We start from the raw sequence: 16200 nt of genomic DNA, 5'->3' as shown, positions 1-16200 counted from the left end.
ACAAAAAAAACAAAACGAAAGAATCTCAATAAAAGGTTTAGGAACATGCTTTGTATTCGCATCAAAATCCTAGCATTTGATCAAAAGTTGCCTTGAGCTTGCACCAAGGATTTAATTGGCTCTTGCTGCTTACATTGCAGCCAGCAAGGAGGAAACTGGGCCCTGAGAGGCTGCTGTTGTCGTAATAAGAGCACAACCAGCTGACAGTCACGTCTCAAACAGGAAGTATCAAAACGCTCTGGTCGTCTCACCGCTTGATGACTGCAGTTGCTTATTGGACATCATCACAAACAGCTACGACCCATTCTCCCGAATAAAATGGGGAAAAAAAAGGTACAAGAAGACTGCAATAAAACTATAATGGAGGCTTATTTTCAACTGCAATTCAAATGTTTTAGTTTTACATTATGTGGTAACATAGAACATACTAAGTGTTTAGGTATCGGATGCCCAACAACTCGGATGTAATTTATGATTGTCGGTAGTGGGATACAATTTTATAGTAGTGTCACAGATTATTTCTAAAATTATCCAAAAGGTTGGGGATTGCATTACAACAAAATAATTCCTTTCTATAGTACTGTCACAGTAACTACATTCGCGAGAATTTTATCACATCGTCAACAAAATAACACTTTTTTAAGATCTTGTCAGTATAGGTATGCATTTTGTTAAGAACTTGAAGAAGTACAAAATTCATAAAGGTGTAGGAGCTGAGTTGGCAAAAAAAGTACCATCATGACTAACAGTGAGACATTCTTTTACCTCTACCAGATTCTTTACAAAATATAGTGATGATGACCAATTGACAATACTGTAAAAAGTGGTTATTTTGTTGATAAATTACAAAATATTATGACAATATTAGAAAAAGGAATTATTTTGACAGTGATATTTTTTTGCTCAAACTCAACAACGTCTGACAATTTCAGACACAGTATAACTATACTATAAAAAAAGGAGAAAAATCCAAACGCAAACACCTCAAAATGTGTGGCTCTGCCAAAAATTCACTCCTATGGCAATATACATATTTCAAAAAGGAGCAAAAACAAAAGGACAAACAGGAAGCTATTAAGCTAATCAACCACTATAATTTATAGTTAGTGCTTATCAGCTGTCAGTGGCGCTGTACACAAACACAGTGTGATGAGATAAGGCCTTCTCCTGACCAGCCAGGTTTTCCCTGTCAAATATTTATAGAGGCTGAAATGTTAGAAGGCAATACTCTAGGCAAGTTGCAGCAGCCCCAGCAAAGCACAGCACAGCTTTACAGTTCAACAAATTAAACAAGGGGCTTCACACTCCTTTTCATTGCGAGCCACATTGTAGTTATGGTAACCTTTAAGAGGGCCATCATGACTGACAACCAATAAAATGCACAGTGGTATCTTGACTTTATTTTAGTTTATTCAGTTCCACAACTATGATCTTTGGTCAAAACACTCATAGCTCCCCCACTCTGTCTGTCTGACATGTGTTGCTGCACTGTTTGTGTTTAAATGTCCTTAGCTGAAAGTGTTATAAGACTGCAACATTGATGAAGTGAATCAATTCTTAATCAAAATTTTGGGTCACATTTTGTTTGAGTTTGCTATTTTACTTTTACCCCTCTCAGAAAGCATGAACCTCATTTGCTTTGAGTGTCACATTTATCAGCCTTTAGTAAAGTAATAAACATTGGGACTTGAATCATTTTGTGACATGCATTGAATACATGGCGGTGGTTAGTTTACTGATGTCAAATTGTCAAATATAGCCTTATGTTGTAGTGTTGTAATTTAAAGGGGCACTTGTTCGTTGTATCAAAAGAGGCGCAAGAATCTAAAAAAAAATTGAAATCAGATCATTTTGGGGGGGGGGGGGGGGGGGGGGGGGTCTGCCATATCACCTAGCCTAGCCTAGCCTGGGGAAAATATAGAGTCTTTTTGTTTTGGTTTGTTTTTTTTTTTTTTTCAATTGTTTTTTGATGGAAGATTATAAGAATAACGAAACTGATATTTTCCTTCCCTGTTTGTTGCGGGCGTGTTTTGCCTTCATGAGCTTGCGTAGCTTCCGTATTCTTCTAGTTTCCTTCACACTCATGCCAAACAGAAGGCTGGTACAATATGGCGAAGGCTAAAGAAAACGAGCTTTTTTTCCAGGAGAGAGACAGGAGACAGGAAATATAGGAGTTCTATCTTCAATGGTTTGTTTGGGTTTTTGGTGACAGACGTGGAGCAAGTACCGCCGCAATGTTTGTTTGGACCTCGTTGCAAAAAAATACATCAACAAACAATCCTTTTTTTAGCAAAATAAAACAAAGGTACCTACTGTATGTGATATGTCAAGATTTGCGAGGGGAACAAGACCGTGTCAATCAACAAACTCCCGCTAAAAAGCATCTTACTGTGGAGTTGTGCATTAGGAGTCGTTTACCCAAGGAAGCACGCATGAGAAGATCGAGGCACGACTTAGAGCAATCACTGAAGCGGCCGCGTTGCACATTGCTAAAGATCAAGCATCCATAAGTGTATACAGCGGAAAAGACTAAGGCAGAGTTGTCAACATGCAGCACGGAATGCCTCAAGCCAGAGGCAGTGGAGGCTGCTCTTCCTTGCTGAATTTTTTTTTTTTGAAATGGAGGGGCAGAGGCAACAAGCACACATCATCGGGTCTTGCATAGAATAGAATAGATTCGAACTGAATAGAATAGAAAGTGTTTATTGTTATTGTACAGCTGGTATACAAAAAATGGACAGCACCTTATCCAAAGAGTTTTGTTTGTATCACAAGTGATAGAAATTGCAATGTTTATCTTTAACAATGTTGAAAAAAAGTTTAAGGTTTGCACTTTATAAATCTCATACAACTTCGAACCTATATTCTACTAACCTATATTTGTTTAGAGAAGTATTTCATACAGACAGACGTTTTCCACTTTAATTTTAAGGGGGGAATGTATGTTAAATGCTAGCTAAAATAATAGCAAACAGTTTTAATTTTGAGTGTCATATTTGCTTATTTTCTTTAAAAAATAGTTGGCGGGGAAGAGAAATAGCATTTTTTTCCTTTAATTTTAAATCATATATTTTATTTTTAGGCAAAATCACCCATCCCTAACCTCTACTAATAAAAGACAGACAATGCATCTTATGCAACATATAGACAGAGTTAATATGGCAATCGCCATGACATTTAAAGGCACAACGCGTGAATGTACTTCATCGTGTGTACAAAACGAGGTAATTTATTTACATTTTCACTTCGTACATTTTTAGATTTGAAGTAAAAGAAAAATCTTAACAACAATATGTTTTATTTGTCCTCACAATTTTAAAGATTAATTTTGCATTTGTGGAACACAATTTAAGATGTATAACCCACCCCATCTCAGGGAGTGACCATTTTGCCATTTCTGTCAATTGAAAATGACATCACAGTTGGATCATGTGATGTGTGCAAGCTGAGATGTAATTGGGTGAATTTGCTTAATTCGTATTCCCTCAACAAATAGCCTACATTAATCCGAAAACCCTGGATGCCTTGATCTTTATTGCAAGCAAGTTTTTTTTTTTACTCGATTTCCCTTTTAAATTTGATTATATATATATATATATATATATATATATATATATATATATATATATATATATATATATATATATATATATATATATATATATATATACATACACACACACACACACACAATCATTTGAGATGCAAGTGTTGAGCTAGGGAAAAAAACTAATCTCTTAATTTACCACGCCACTACAATAGTTCTACTTAAGTCGCTACGACTGATGGTAAAGCCACTTGCTGGCTGCTTCAAACTTACTGTTCACACGTTTGGAGTGGAAAATTATATTTCAAAATTGGGAAAATAACCCCAAAATTAAAAATAATAAATATGAAACGCATGTGTCTAGTGGAGCTTTCAGATTCAAGTCTGGATGTTGGTGGTTAAAAAAAAAAAAAAAAAAGTCAAGCGGCTCAGTGAGAGAACGGGGCAGGCGCATTAACTCCCCTGGTGCGGCCGCCTGTTGGGGCTCATGAAGCGGGTTAGCGAGTTGGAGTAAACCGAGCCTTTCTCCCCCCCTCCTCCTGCCATACTCCTACCACCGCCTGTCACAGCCTCGCGGACTTCCAACGAGCCGCCCTCCCTCCCGCCACCTCAACCCCTTATGTCTCGTTTCGCGGCGGCCGGGATCACTCTTACCTTGCCGCCCCGGTAACCCTCGAAGGCCCTCAGTGCGCTGTCAGTGAGTTTGACGTGGAAGACGGAGACATTGCTGCCGTTGCTCACTCTTCCACAGGACAGCCCGTAGCTCCGCTCCTCTTTCAGCGCCGCCATCTTGGCTGCCGTTCCCACCGCCGCCGCTACACACACACGCGCAGGCGCGTGCGCGCACTTGTAACAACGCGCACACACTTGTGCCGTATACGGACAAATCCAGTTGCTCCTGACTCAGGGAGTCAAATACTGTCGTCACTTGATGACGTCATGACAGCATATTTTGATTGACGCTCCCATCAAGCAATCATCTAGATCAATTAAAACATTACCTACGTATGTATATTGTTTTTTTGTTTTTTTTAATTAGCTTTCATGTCTCAGTGACCACTCTTGGGGAACTAGCTAGACAGCATTCCACTTACTAAAATCTGTCAGACTAACTCTCGCGTTGTTTTGTGGTGTGCGCGGATCATCATTACGGTAAACAATTCGTTGAGAAAGCCTGCAGGCTGGCTTGATTTGAAAGGGGGAGGTAAGAGATCAGATTACGTCACTATGAAGCAAGAGGCTCATCAGTGTGAGAATGTTATGACAAATTAGAATGATTCAAACCCAAAAGACTTGGGTCAAACTTTACGTGAAACAGTCAAACCTAGAAAGTGAACATAAGTGTAAATACATGAACCTTCTGAGCATTACTAAATATTGTATGTGTGCTGGAGATTGAATGCAGACATGGATATTTCTCTGTCCAATAAAATATGTACAATATAAAGTATTTACCAATGTTGTTTTTCATATTTAAAAAAGACCTCAAAATTGAAGAGGCGACTTTTTTTTATAGTGTGGGCTTTAAAAAAAACGCACATGTGGTTTGATGACAGGGAAAAAAGTTTATTCTCATGTATATAAAATTAACCAACACAGGAAAACTTGGTAATGTGTTTTTTCCCCCCTACTCTGGGCATCATTCAGGGTGGGTGCATTTACTACAAAGCAACAAGCAATGACACTAGAATAAATTAACACATAATAGGAAAAAGTATGTCACACGGTCTACCCGCATTGGACTCAACAACATTTGGTCTACAATTGTCATAACCTGAGGTATAGGTGACAGAAATGTCCAAAATAGGCTTTCATTCCCAAGTGTCACAACTCGGCATAGCCGTACTCCGCCCGGTTGTCACGGCAACAATAAGCGTCGTCAGTTGGATTTCGTAATACGTAACTAACATACTTGGCTTGCATGTTGGAATTGTTAAGTGTGTTAATGAGCTGACAAACGCGAGGTAGGACTGTATAACTGCATTCCAGCTCACTTCGAAGAACGTTCCGAACGGTGAACTTTGGATGTTTATTAAAGCACACCATACAACTTGTACCAAAATCAAGACACACATTCATCTCTTTGATAGTACGAACAAAAAGAGCTCGGGCGATTATGTGGTAGATATAAGTAGTGCATTACAGTGAACCTCCACTATTCATGAGAGATAGCAATAAACCTACCAGAGGTTTCTAGTTGCCCATAAATGCCACAAGATGGTGGCAAATAACTTTTTTCTGACTAAATTAAGCTCCTCCCCCTATATTCATTTAAAATAGGCACTTGGCCTTAGAACCACCCCCCCCAGCAAATACTTGAGCATTCATCAAATATGCGAGTTCATGATGTATCTTGAACAACTGATGTAAATGTTTTTGCCCTCTTTATGACCCAAGGCCCCCTTTGGTTTGAAAGGGCAGGGGCCGTATCATATGCGAGTAGGGGACGATTATCAATTTATAGCTGCTTCAGGGATAGTGAGCATACAAATACAGACATGCATACATTAAAATTTCCATGAACAAACAGAAGTGTTCTAACTCCTCAAATGCTTACAACTGACTATACAGACATGTCCTCAATGACAGATGTGCTTCTTTCTAGGTCCGTTCGCTAGTCAACAAGGGGGGGGGGGGGGGGGGGGGGGGGGGTGCTTCAGTTTCTGGCAGCAAAGACCACTGATAAGGCCACGCCACCGATGGCGACTGCAGTGGCGCCGAATAACCACTTCCAGCTGAAACCCTGGCGAGGAAAAAAGCAGGGGAAAAAGACAAGAGGAGATAGAGCATATTAACGTTTATACTAAAACAATAAAAGTAAATTCAAGTAAATTCAAGTGCAAGTTATTCATTCCCACATTCCCTTATTTACTAAAGTTGCAAAAATTATTTTAGCGAGAATTCACTGTTGTTCATCTGTGCAGGGCGGAGCTGAACACTGCTGTACACATTGATTGGTGGACAGACAATTGTCACTTCCAACTTAGAATGAAAAGATTTTTATGTCAATTTGTTCTTTGAATAATTTGGTCATGTTAAACTAGTACTACACTTTTCACAAGGGCCCTGCAGAATTTGGTGGCAATTGAAACTGAAATGTGAATCCGCTATTTGAAATTTAATTCTAATCGGATTCAAATCAGAATCATTTTAAGTTGCAAACACAGAATGGTGAATTGTTTTGGTGCCATCTGGTGGCAATTGTGTACAAGGGGAAAAAGAAAAGGTGAGTTGAGAAGCTTCATTTACACAAAAGTAGTCCTTTGCCACTATCTTGTGGTACCTATTCTTAGTATTCTGCAATTACAAAGTGCTTTTGGAGGTAGTATATAAAAAATCTTTGATATTGGTACTGGGCTCAGAAAACTTGACTCACCCATGACGCCTTGGTCCAGGTTTTGTGTCTGTCAGTGTCAGTGGGGTTACCCAGCATCTTTTTGTACATGGCCTGCTCGGCTCCTCTCTGTTCCGAGTGTTTCTTCACCAGTTTGGACAGCTCTGCGTGAATGGTCTGCGGGGGTACAATGGTTACAAATGAGCTAAGGCAGATCATATGACATGAGAACAGACTGACATTAATACTCGGGCGGTTTGGGTATGATGAACGTCGTCATGAATGTGGCCAGACATTCCTCTTTGATGCACGGATGGATGACACAGAAGCTTGATCATTCTCATAGGCCGTTCATTAAGAAAAATAATGGCCATTAATGTCATGCAGCTGACATAAACACCCTGTGCCAGACATGAAGTTTATTACGTAGGAAGAACATTCATCAACGTGACCAAATTCAGTTAGGGAGTCAGTAGCCTACAAGACAAACTTCTTTCACAGATGCGACAAAATTGCCGCATCAGAGCCTTTGCAGATGAGGCATTTATACACCTTGGCTGTTTACTCTGTGAGGCAGGATATTGTTTCAAGTGTGCACTTTCATGCAGTGATCCTAGTGCAAAGCGCAACATTTTACAACAAGCGGCAAGCACCACCCCTACAAATGCTTTTTTTCTCAAATGTATGTGTTTATTTTCATGGAAACTTGTCAGTTTGAGATAGGCTTCAAATATTAGACAAAACCCCAGAGTTGCAGATAAACTAAATCAATATTCTGTTTGACTAATTTGAAGGGTTTTTTTTTTTTTTTTTTTTACTCAGCAACATTACATATAGCAAACTTTTTTTTTTTTTTTTTTTAAACACAAAAAGTATTCTTGAACCCAGAATCTAATTTGCAAAATGTTTGGTGCATTGAACTCAGAAGTAGTCATTCCAGGTGGCCAGTCAGCAGCACTATGACTTCAATTTGGAACATATATTTCTGTTTGTTTTAAAGATCTCAAGAAAAAATGCAGAGTTCCAGAACTTATTAGTATCTCTGACAAAGTTAATCAAAGTTTTGAATAATTCCCTGATGTTTAACTGCTTTAATATTGACCTCTTATTCGCCATTAGATTTTTATAAAAGGTCGATACCGAAATGTGTTAAACTGCTAACATACCTGCATAGATAATCAGTCTGAATAATGATCACCATTTCTAAGTACAAACTAATCACAATTTCTAAGTATAAACTAATTAAAGCAGTTTAAATCACAATTTTCTAAAATACTGCAGGCATGTTTTCTTACAGAGAAGACAAAAAATGTGTTGATAGATTAACTGGCATTGCGAACACTTATTGTGCCTTGAATGTTGTGAAAATTAATATCCCAAACACTGAATTTGTACCCTTTGATTAGTACCTGATTTGCAGGTTCACCAACAAGCAGTTTTTTCTGCCTGTAAAAAAAACATTCTGCTCGCAATCGACAAAAATTGAATTTCCTAGTTCCAGCATGAAAAAGACAAGTGAACGCACACAAAAACTAACCCACACAAATCAGTAACATCATATTCATTTATACTGAATGAAACGCTGAAATAGCCGAGTAGTGTTTGACAGATTGGTGTAGGACTGTGTGAGGTGTGTTCTGGCCCTGAATCCCACACTGCCACAGAACCTTGTATGTCCATCTGTGGGAGCGGAACAACAGAAGGCACAAGATGGCATAGACGTGGAAGGAGAAACCTATTTAAAGCCACTCGAAAGCAGATCCTCTAAAATGATGAATCAGCGGCTCAGACTGGGGGACGTTATCATTAGCCTTGTGGCGCCATCTAGTGACCTGTTACAGTACTTCCAAAGCAAAAAGGGGGTTCGATTTTGTCACATCAATTGGGCTCGTCCGGTCGATCATCTAAAATTGCACATCAATATTGTCAAATAAACTACACTACACTCGCTTCGGTCATTTAAAATTAAACTTGTCTTCAACACGTGAATTATTTTGGCGGTTGGTTTTCAATTTCTATTGTTCAAATCTGCAAAATGGGACTGTTTTTTTCTGTTATCAAAATACATCTTGTTATGATTTACATTTCAATAAAACACAGGGAATGCGACATTGTGGCTCGCAGACTATCTTTCGGCACTTTTTAAGATGGGGCATCAATCTGCAAAATCCCCATATATTGCAGTGGAGGTGCAAAGATCTACAACATAATTGTATTATTTATGATTCTCAATTCTTTGAAGCCCTATAAAAACGTCCCTCAGATTTTCAGTTTCTATCAGTTATTTACTTCCCTATGAAAGTGGGACTGCTTATTATTGTTACATCAAAATAAGATATTTAAATATATCTGCTTTTATTTAGAAAAAATCTGTTGAATTTAAAAAAATGCTGTGATGTAATTGTATTTTTAACTAATCATAGAATTTTCAAAAAATGTCAATAGTTTTCTACTAAGTTTGTTAGTAGAAAACAAATAACAAATGTCAAAGGTATAAAACCAAAACAGTATTTGAACTCTGCTTTGCAGTGAGCACATTTTTTCCTCATAACATGTTTTCTTCTTTATGTGATCCATCAATTCACTAAATAATCAACATTAATCTTTTCAAAGTCATTAGTTGCACCCATATTTTAGAGAAAACAGGTGTATATAACATTTATTTTTTTCAGTTGATGTAACTTTTTATGCATGTTCTCTCTGCCTGCATGGGGTTATGCCAGGTAAACCATTTTCCTCCAACTTTCCTAAAAGTATGCAAGGTAAGTATATTGGACATTCCAAATTTCACTTAAGTATTGCGTGTGTTTGTGTGTGTGAATGGCTGTTTTGTCTACGTGTGCCCTGTGATTGGCGGACACCTCGCCAAGGTTGTACCTAGCATACAGAATGCCCGAAGACAGCAGAGATAAGCTAAACCATGCCCACAACCCTAATGAAAATAAGCGGCTAAGAAAATTGATAAATGTTAATATTTTATAAGTATTAAAAAAATAAACATTTATAAAATAAAGATCATTTAGGTCACGGCCACAGACTCTTGGAACACTGACTGGTTTGTTGGTAACATGCAGTTGAACATTTTAAGGTTCCGTTTTAAACTTGACTACAGCTGGTAAGAATTCAGGACCTTCAAAGACTTCTAACAGTGAGTCTAAGCAAGATCTTAACTTTTTGAAGAACATTAAACTCCTGGTTGTTTTGAAAAAGATGGACTTGCTTTTTTTTTTTCTTTTCTTTTTCTTAGTGGGAAGTAATGCAGGCGACCAAAATAGCTAGACGACTGACCGGTGAATTGATCTCCCCTTATCTAGAGGTATTTACAGGATGCTATGTTTATAAAGTTCCAATGTAGTATTTTATAGGGCATATATAAAGACAGCGGCATAGAGCAGAGTTTTAAAACAAAACAAAACAAAAAACCTGTTCAAGAAACAAAACGTGCTTGAGTTTGAAAGGAAAGCAGCAGATTGTGAAATCCCAACACAATTTCTAGCATTACTGAAAAGCAAACAACTACACAGGAAGCTGACTCAACTGTAACTTGATTGATTGTATTGTTAACGTGCACATTACCTTGTTGCTTGGTTCCAACTTCAGTGCCTTTCTCAAAGTCTGAATGGCTTCTCCGTATTCACCTTGCAAAGCCAGCACCTGGAGTGAGAATACATCAGTAGACAATTTAAATGATGACAAAGACGCCAAGCGACGAGAGTATGAGAAATGTGTACCTTGCCCATGCGGAAGAGTGCTTTGATGTTATCTGGCTGGTGAGTGAGGGCGGCGGCGCATGACTTGAACGCAGCCTCATAGTGGTCCAGCTTGAGCTGCGCCGCCGCCATATTGTTCAGACACTTTACTTTCACATCTAACAACATGTTTTCCTCCTCTGGACGTATGTCCACTGTCAATACAAACAGACACGGATGGCGATATTGCCTTTTTGTGGGTTCAATGTCAACTTGTCACGCTACCTTTGGAGCTGGATTCGGTGATATGCAGGGCGATGCCGTAAGAGTTGATGGCGAAAGCATAGTCTCCCCGTTGATAATGGACGTTGCCTCTTTCTCGTTTACCACTGGCCAGTGCAATCTTTTCTAGAGGGGGCAGCAGTTCCAGGTCTGCGGCATCACAGACTTTCTTCAACTCAACTTCCAAAGACAACTCTGCATTGGGCGGCACCTCTGGTTCACAACTGTAAAACCACATTTGAAATAGCATTTAACATGTGGAAATGTTGTGCACAATTTTTATTTTTTTTTTAACAAGAAAAAGCAAAAACACTGTCACTACCTTCCCCAGATACCATATGCATAGAGGGGTGCAGTTTGGACGAGTGCCTTCTCCCCCATTTCCATGAGAAGGACTGCAAGATCCAGGGCCTGAAAAAGTAAAATAAGTAGCTGCAACAACTGATTAAATGACAGCATGTAGAGCACTGAGCAGACTCGCAGTTTGTCTCATGTAGTCCCATTTCTTTCTTTTTTTGGTCAAAATGTAGGATGCGAGGATGCTTTTTTGTTAAAAGATGGTGATACAATTTTTGGTCCAAATGGAGAAAAAAACAGAAAAAGCGTATAAGGATCTGATCCAGTTTTGGGACAGAATAAAGTGGGATAAGGTTAAGGTTAACCATGTTAACTAAAAATTGAAGGGGAACATAACTTTTCAGTTCCAAATTTAACATTTAGTAAACTAATTTCGCTGTTTTCAGAAGTAAATAAATAATTTCCCTATTAAATTGATGTCATGTGCAACACCTACCTATAAAAATATTTTCCACATGTCGAATCAAAATGACATATGTGGTCATTGCTTGGGCAACGACTTATCAGTTAACCTGGTTTATGGGTTTGGTACGGTGACATAGAAAAGCTAGTGAATTTAGGAGTAATGACAAATTTCAGCAAAGAAGCGAAAGATAACATTCTTGGCAGCAGAGAGATACCATGCACAGTATTGTGTTGGATTTTGTTTTCAGCACCAGTTATGGAGCTTAACGTGCTTGATGACCTCAACCCTAAACAAGTGGGGATTTATTTGACGTTCGAAACGCTAGCGCCATGCAAATGAGCACGCGCAAGCATATTTCCATACCGAGGAAGACAGTTATGTTAGGGGGCAACACTTTGTTTTGGCACCAACTTTTCAGTTGGTTGCACACACAGGGTTTGGTCGCACACTTTTTCGGGGAGGTACTGCATGACCATATTTGCTGATGTATAGTCTTCTCTAACTGCATACAGTTTATGTGACAAGTTTGAGAGCGCGAGTCACAAAGGAAGCTTGTTTGTGTGTACATACGTGCGTGCATGCGTGTGCGGGGGAAATACTCAACGTAAAGTGACAAGAATTCACATTTTACTATTAATTGATACACTGTACCTGTGGTAGTTAGCTGTAGCACCCAACCTAGTGGTACTAAAGCTGAAAAACCAAGAAAATGAACTGCTGCAGCAGAGGACTTCTCCCATGTGATACACAATGAGAGATCCACTATGCACCCACCCTTTAGGTTAGAAACATGGTGGGGGACTTACAGGTTTTGACTGACTCGGACTGTTTTAAATAAACGTGACTTCTAAAACCATGATATATTGCCAATACAGCATAAAGCAACTTTTAATTCTTATTAAAAAGCTTTCCGTAAAGTACCTGGATGACATCACCGTCGCCAAGAGTGAACGTGAGCTCAGACTGCTCATCCAGCAGTGTTCCATCCTTCAGGAATGTTTTAAGACAAATAGTCACATTCTGTCCTTTGTTCGGTCGACTGTCCCGACCTTTGCCTGCCACCAGGACTTTTTTCTTCAGTTGCTCATTACCTAGAATTAAATCACAATGTTCTGTCTCAAACACTAACAACTTCTCTGCAAATCACCAGAAACCCCAAAAGGTACATAATAGTAATAATAAAAAAATAAAAAAAAACATGGCAAGTATCAAAAAGATGCCTATTTGACGGGATTTTTTTTTTTTTTTTGCAAATGAACTAGACCATAACTTATTTTAAACACAATCTATACATTATATTAATGAGTGAAAGTGAATTAATATTAAAATCTGCACAAAAAAACCTGACCGACATTGTAATTCAAATCTAAAACTAAGCACAAAAACATTTTTATTTGACTGCAGCAAGTAATGTGATTATTTGAACCTTATTTTTATTTTTAAATGTTGTTAAAATTAGTCATGTTACTTTAGTAAATAATATCCACTGAGCTTAAAAAAGTGAATAGGTGTGCAGTGACCAGCGGATAGGAATAGAGTGTTCCCTCATTTTTAGCGTTAATGGGGACCATAAAACTCCTGTGATAAGTGAATTCCACCACAAAGTAGGATTTGCCCTTTGATGGACATTGTAGGTACATAAGTAAAGTGCATAAAATGCGTTTGATACAACCTTTCACTATTCAATTCTAGAGACTAGCTTGAAACAACCCAGAGAGACGTTGACTGGCACTGCACAAAACGCCATGGCAAAAACATCACCGCCTGCCAAAGGCAATTTACTCATTAAATTTAACAGATTGAACAAATTATGGCTCAGGTATGATAGCCATTTCAACATTGCCAGGTACTTCTGTAAACACTAATGTAAAGCATGCCCGCTGTCTGTGACATCACTGTGTCCACTGTGCATGCAGGGTAGTTGAGCTTTTTAGTGCTCACACACAGATCGACAGTTTTCATTTATTTGGGGTAAAACAATGGAATTGAGCATTAAGTCCTGCAGTGTGAACCTTGCCATAGTTACAGGGCCTTGCGAGAGTATTCGGCCCCTTTGAACCTTTTGTCACATTTAAGGCTTCAAACAAAGACATAAAAGATATGAATAATTTTTTTTTTATATAAAGAATCAACTAATGGGACAGTGAAATTGAACCAATTATATTTGTTTTAAAAATGATTGTGTCCCGATTCCTGACAGATAAATAAATAACTAACATTTTATATCTTTAGGTTTGAAGCCTGAAATATGGGAAAAGGTTGAAAAGTTCAAGGGGGTCAAATACTTTTGCAAGACAATGTATGACATTTTCTGTTGAGGCTCTGACAAGGATTGTTGACAAACCAGGAAAAATGTGATGCGTTTGCTGAACAGTTGCTGAACTTCATGGCTCTGACCATGTTATTGGCAATCACTTGAGCATTTTGTTGCCGGCTAGCAACCGTGCTAGCCTCACAACATTAACCACGACCACACGTGGGGTACTTGAAGGAATGCCATGGGGTAATCAAGAATTTAAATAAAACAAACATGCAAAACTAATTTAAAAAATAATGATTGGATGAATTTTTAAAAAAATCTGGAAAATATAAGTTCATAAAACAAATTACATGTTCAGCTGGTTATTCAATATCATTTTAAAAAGCTAGATTCTAGCCCACATTAGACTGGTTTGCACAAACTTCCACCTCTCATTACCAGTCATGTTAATGCTTTATTCTAGTGAACAGATATCTACTATGATCCCAAAGAGGACACATTAAGTTGAATATTTTCTGTAGACAAATATTTGTTTTATATTATACGTTTGTTTGTTTGTTTTTTTTGGGGGGGGGGGGCTCTGACACTTTTTGTTAGTTATTTCTTGAGGACAAAGTATTATTCATAATTACGTTAATGTTTGTTTTGTGTGTGTGAACAAATCTCTCCAGTAATCCAAAAAGAAGACGCTTTACGTGATCGTTTTCCTGCAGACAAATGTTTATTTATCATTATTACTTTTTAAGAACAAGTCTGACACTTTTTGATGTTTTAATTAATTTTTTAAATAATTTTATTAATAATTAAGCTATTACTTTTTGACAAAAGATCTATTCTACTTTCCAAAAGAGGACATTTTATGTTGATTACTTTTTGTGGACCAAGACAAGTTTGAAAGGTTCTAAACTTTGATATATCAGACACTGATGGCAAGCTTTTCTTTTTCTAAACCAAAAATGTTTTGCATTGGTTAAGAGCTACCTGGCTGAAAACATATTTCTCAGGAGTATATCCCTGAATAACAGTCGAGATCCACTGAATTAGTAGATGCGGGACGTTTAGGAGCCATTTCCAGCGCATCACAAGCAAATATATCTAAAATGAGAGATAGGAGTGTTTTAGATTTTTTTTTAAATCGTGAAGCAACCAAGGCACAAAACATTTACCACAAATTGCGAGGGAACACTGTATCAACCCTCCCTTCCAAAAATGAAATAAGATAAAATAAAATACAGCTAGTAGCGAAATGCAAAGTACTGTACTTACCGAGCACATCCATCCATTCCTGCGAGTCTTCTTCCGGGTCTGACTTTTCGTCGACGTGATCCCCGCTTGCGTCCTGGACCGCCCCACCGCCGGCGTCTTCCAAGGGAGGGGGGTTGTCGTCAATCATGTCATCCTCATCCAAGACCTCAAAGTCCTCCCCGCTGTCAAGCAACGACGTTCGGCCGCTCTTCTTGGTCGGGGCCGCAGCGATGCCCTGACTTTCGACGGCGTCCATGATAGTTCCTGGTCATAAGACACAGACGCTTAACGTGGTCATAAAACGTTAAAGCCAAATTTTTATCTTCCCAATCAACGCTGTGACCCATGACGTCACGAATCAAGGTCCCGTTCGTGACGACTTCAAACATTTCGAACTACTTAGTTTCTTCCTTCTACGCAAACCAGACGATTGTTATTGTGGATTTATTCCCTCTTACTTTAAAAAACGTGCACAACACGTCATCATTTCCATTATTGCCCATGTTTCTGGAAGTTTCTAGAAAGTTCTCTCACGTTCCCTTCAAGGACAGCCGGTCTCATGACAGCTGGCCTTGATGAAGCTAACTGGCTAATGCTAGTGCCAGTCGCTTTTCACTGTTTATTTACATCCCAGAAATAACGTTTGTATGGAGATGTAGCTCTTACCTTCGAACACGATAGCTTGTGGTGGCGGCCCAATTCTTCATTCAATTGACGATGAAGTTATGTTTTTTTCTGTTTATTTCTGTGTACTGACAACTGTTTCTTCAGAGGCCACGACCACTTCTGGTTCGTGTTAATATTGCACTACTACGAGAGATTACGGTAAAAATAAACGCCGGAGACAATTTCAAAACAAAACCTTAACTTTTTTGTGCACGTCTTTAAACCACCACACCACGTTATTATCATTTATAACAAAATTAGAGAGTTACCTTATAAAATAACAATTTTGTTGTGTCGTTTAATTGACGATCAGCACAAATACCGTCAATTTTAAATATTATTTTGAAATGTACTGCATGTACATCCGAGTTGAGACTAAACACGGATTTACATATTAAATTTAAAATTATTGTG

The 16200-nt window shown here is 38.4% G+C and overlaps 2 protein-coding genes across 2 annotated transcripts in view; both read right to left on the bottom strand.

Annotated features, from left to right (window-relative positions):
* Positions 1-4400, bottom strand: part of ell (elongation factor RNA polymerase II) — a 36878-nt gene extending 32478 nt beyond the window's left edge. Inside the window, exon 1 of the mRNA XM_088426448.1 lies at positions 4202-4400. Coding sequence (XP_088282574.1) covers positions 4202-4336 — 135 coding nt within the window. The 5' untranslated portion in view covers positions 4337-4400. The remainder of the gene's footprint in view (positions 1-4201) is intronic.
* A 692-nt stretch (positions 4401-5092) lies between these two features.
* Positions 5093-15926, bottom strand: fkbp8 (FKBP prolyl isomerase 8). The gene is made up of 9 exons (XM_088426417.1): positions 15787-15926; positions 15142-15384; positions 12537-12706; positions 11175-11263; positions 10856-11076; positions 10613-10785; positions 10458-10535; positions 6924-7058; positions 5093-6290 (listed from the first exon to the last, which is right to left on the bottom strand). Exons 2-9 carry the CDS (start codon positions 15374-15376, stop codon positions 6204-6206), a joined length of 1188 nt encoding a protein of 395 aa, XP_088282543.1. The 5' UTR covers positions 15377-15384; positions 15787-15926; the 3' UTR covers positions 5093-6203.
* Positions 15927-16200: the final 274 nt, after the last annotated feature.

This window comes from Hippichthys cyanospilos, chromosome 10 (assembly GCF_059441005.1).
Source record: "Hippichthys cyanospilos isolate Australia breed blue-spotted pipefish chromosome 10, RoL_Hcya_1.0, whole genome shotgun sequence".
Lineage (NCBI taxonomy): Eukaryota > Metazoa > Chordata > Actinopteri > Syngnathiformes > Syngnathidae > Hippichthys > Hippichthys cyanospilos.
This window is presented reverse-complemented; position numbering and strand designations above follow the sequence as displayed.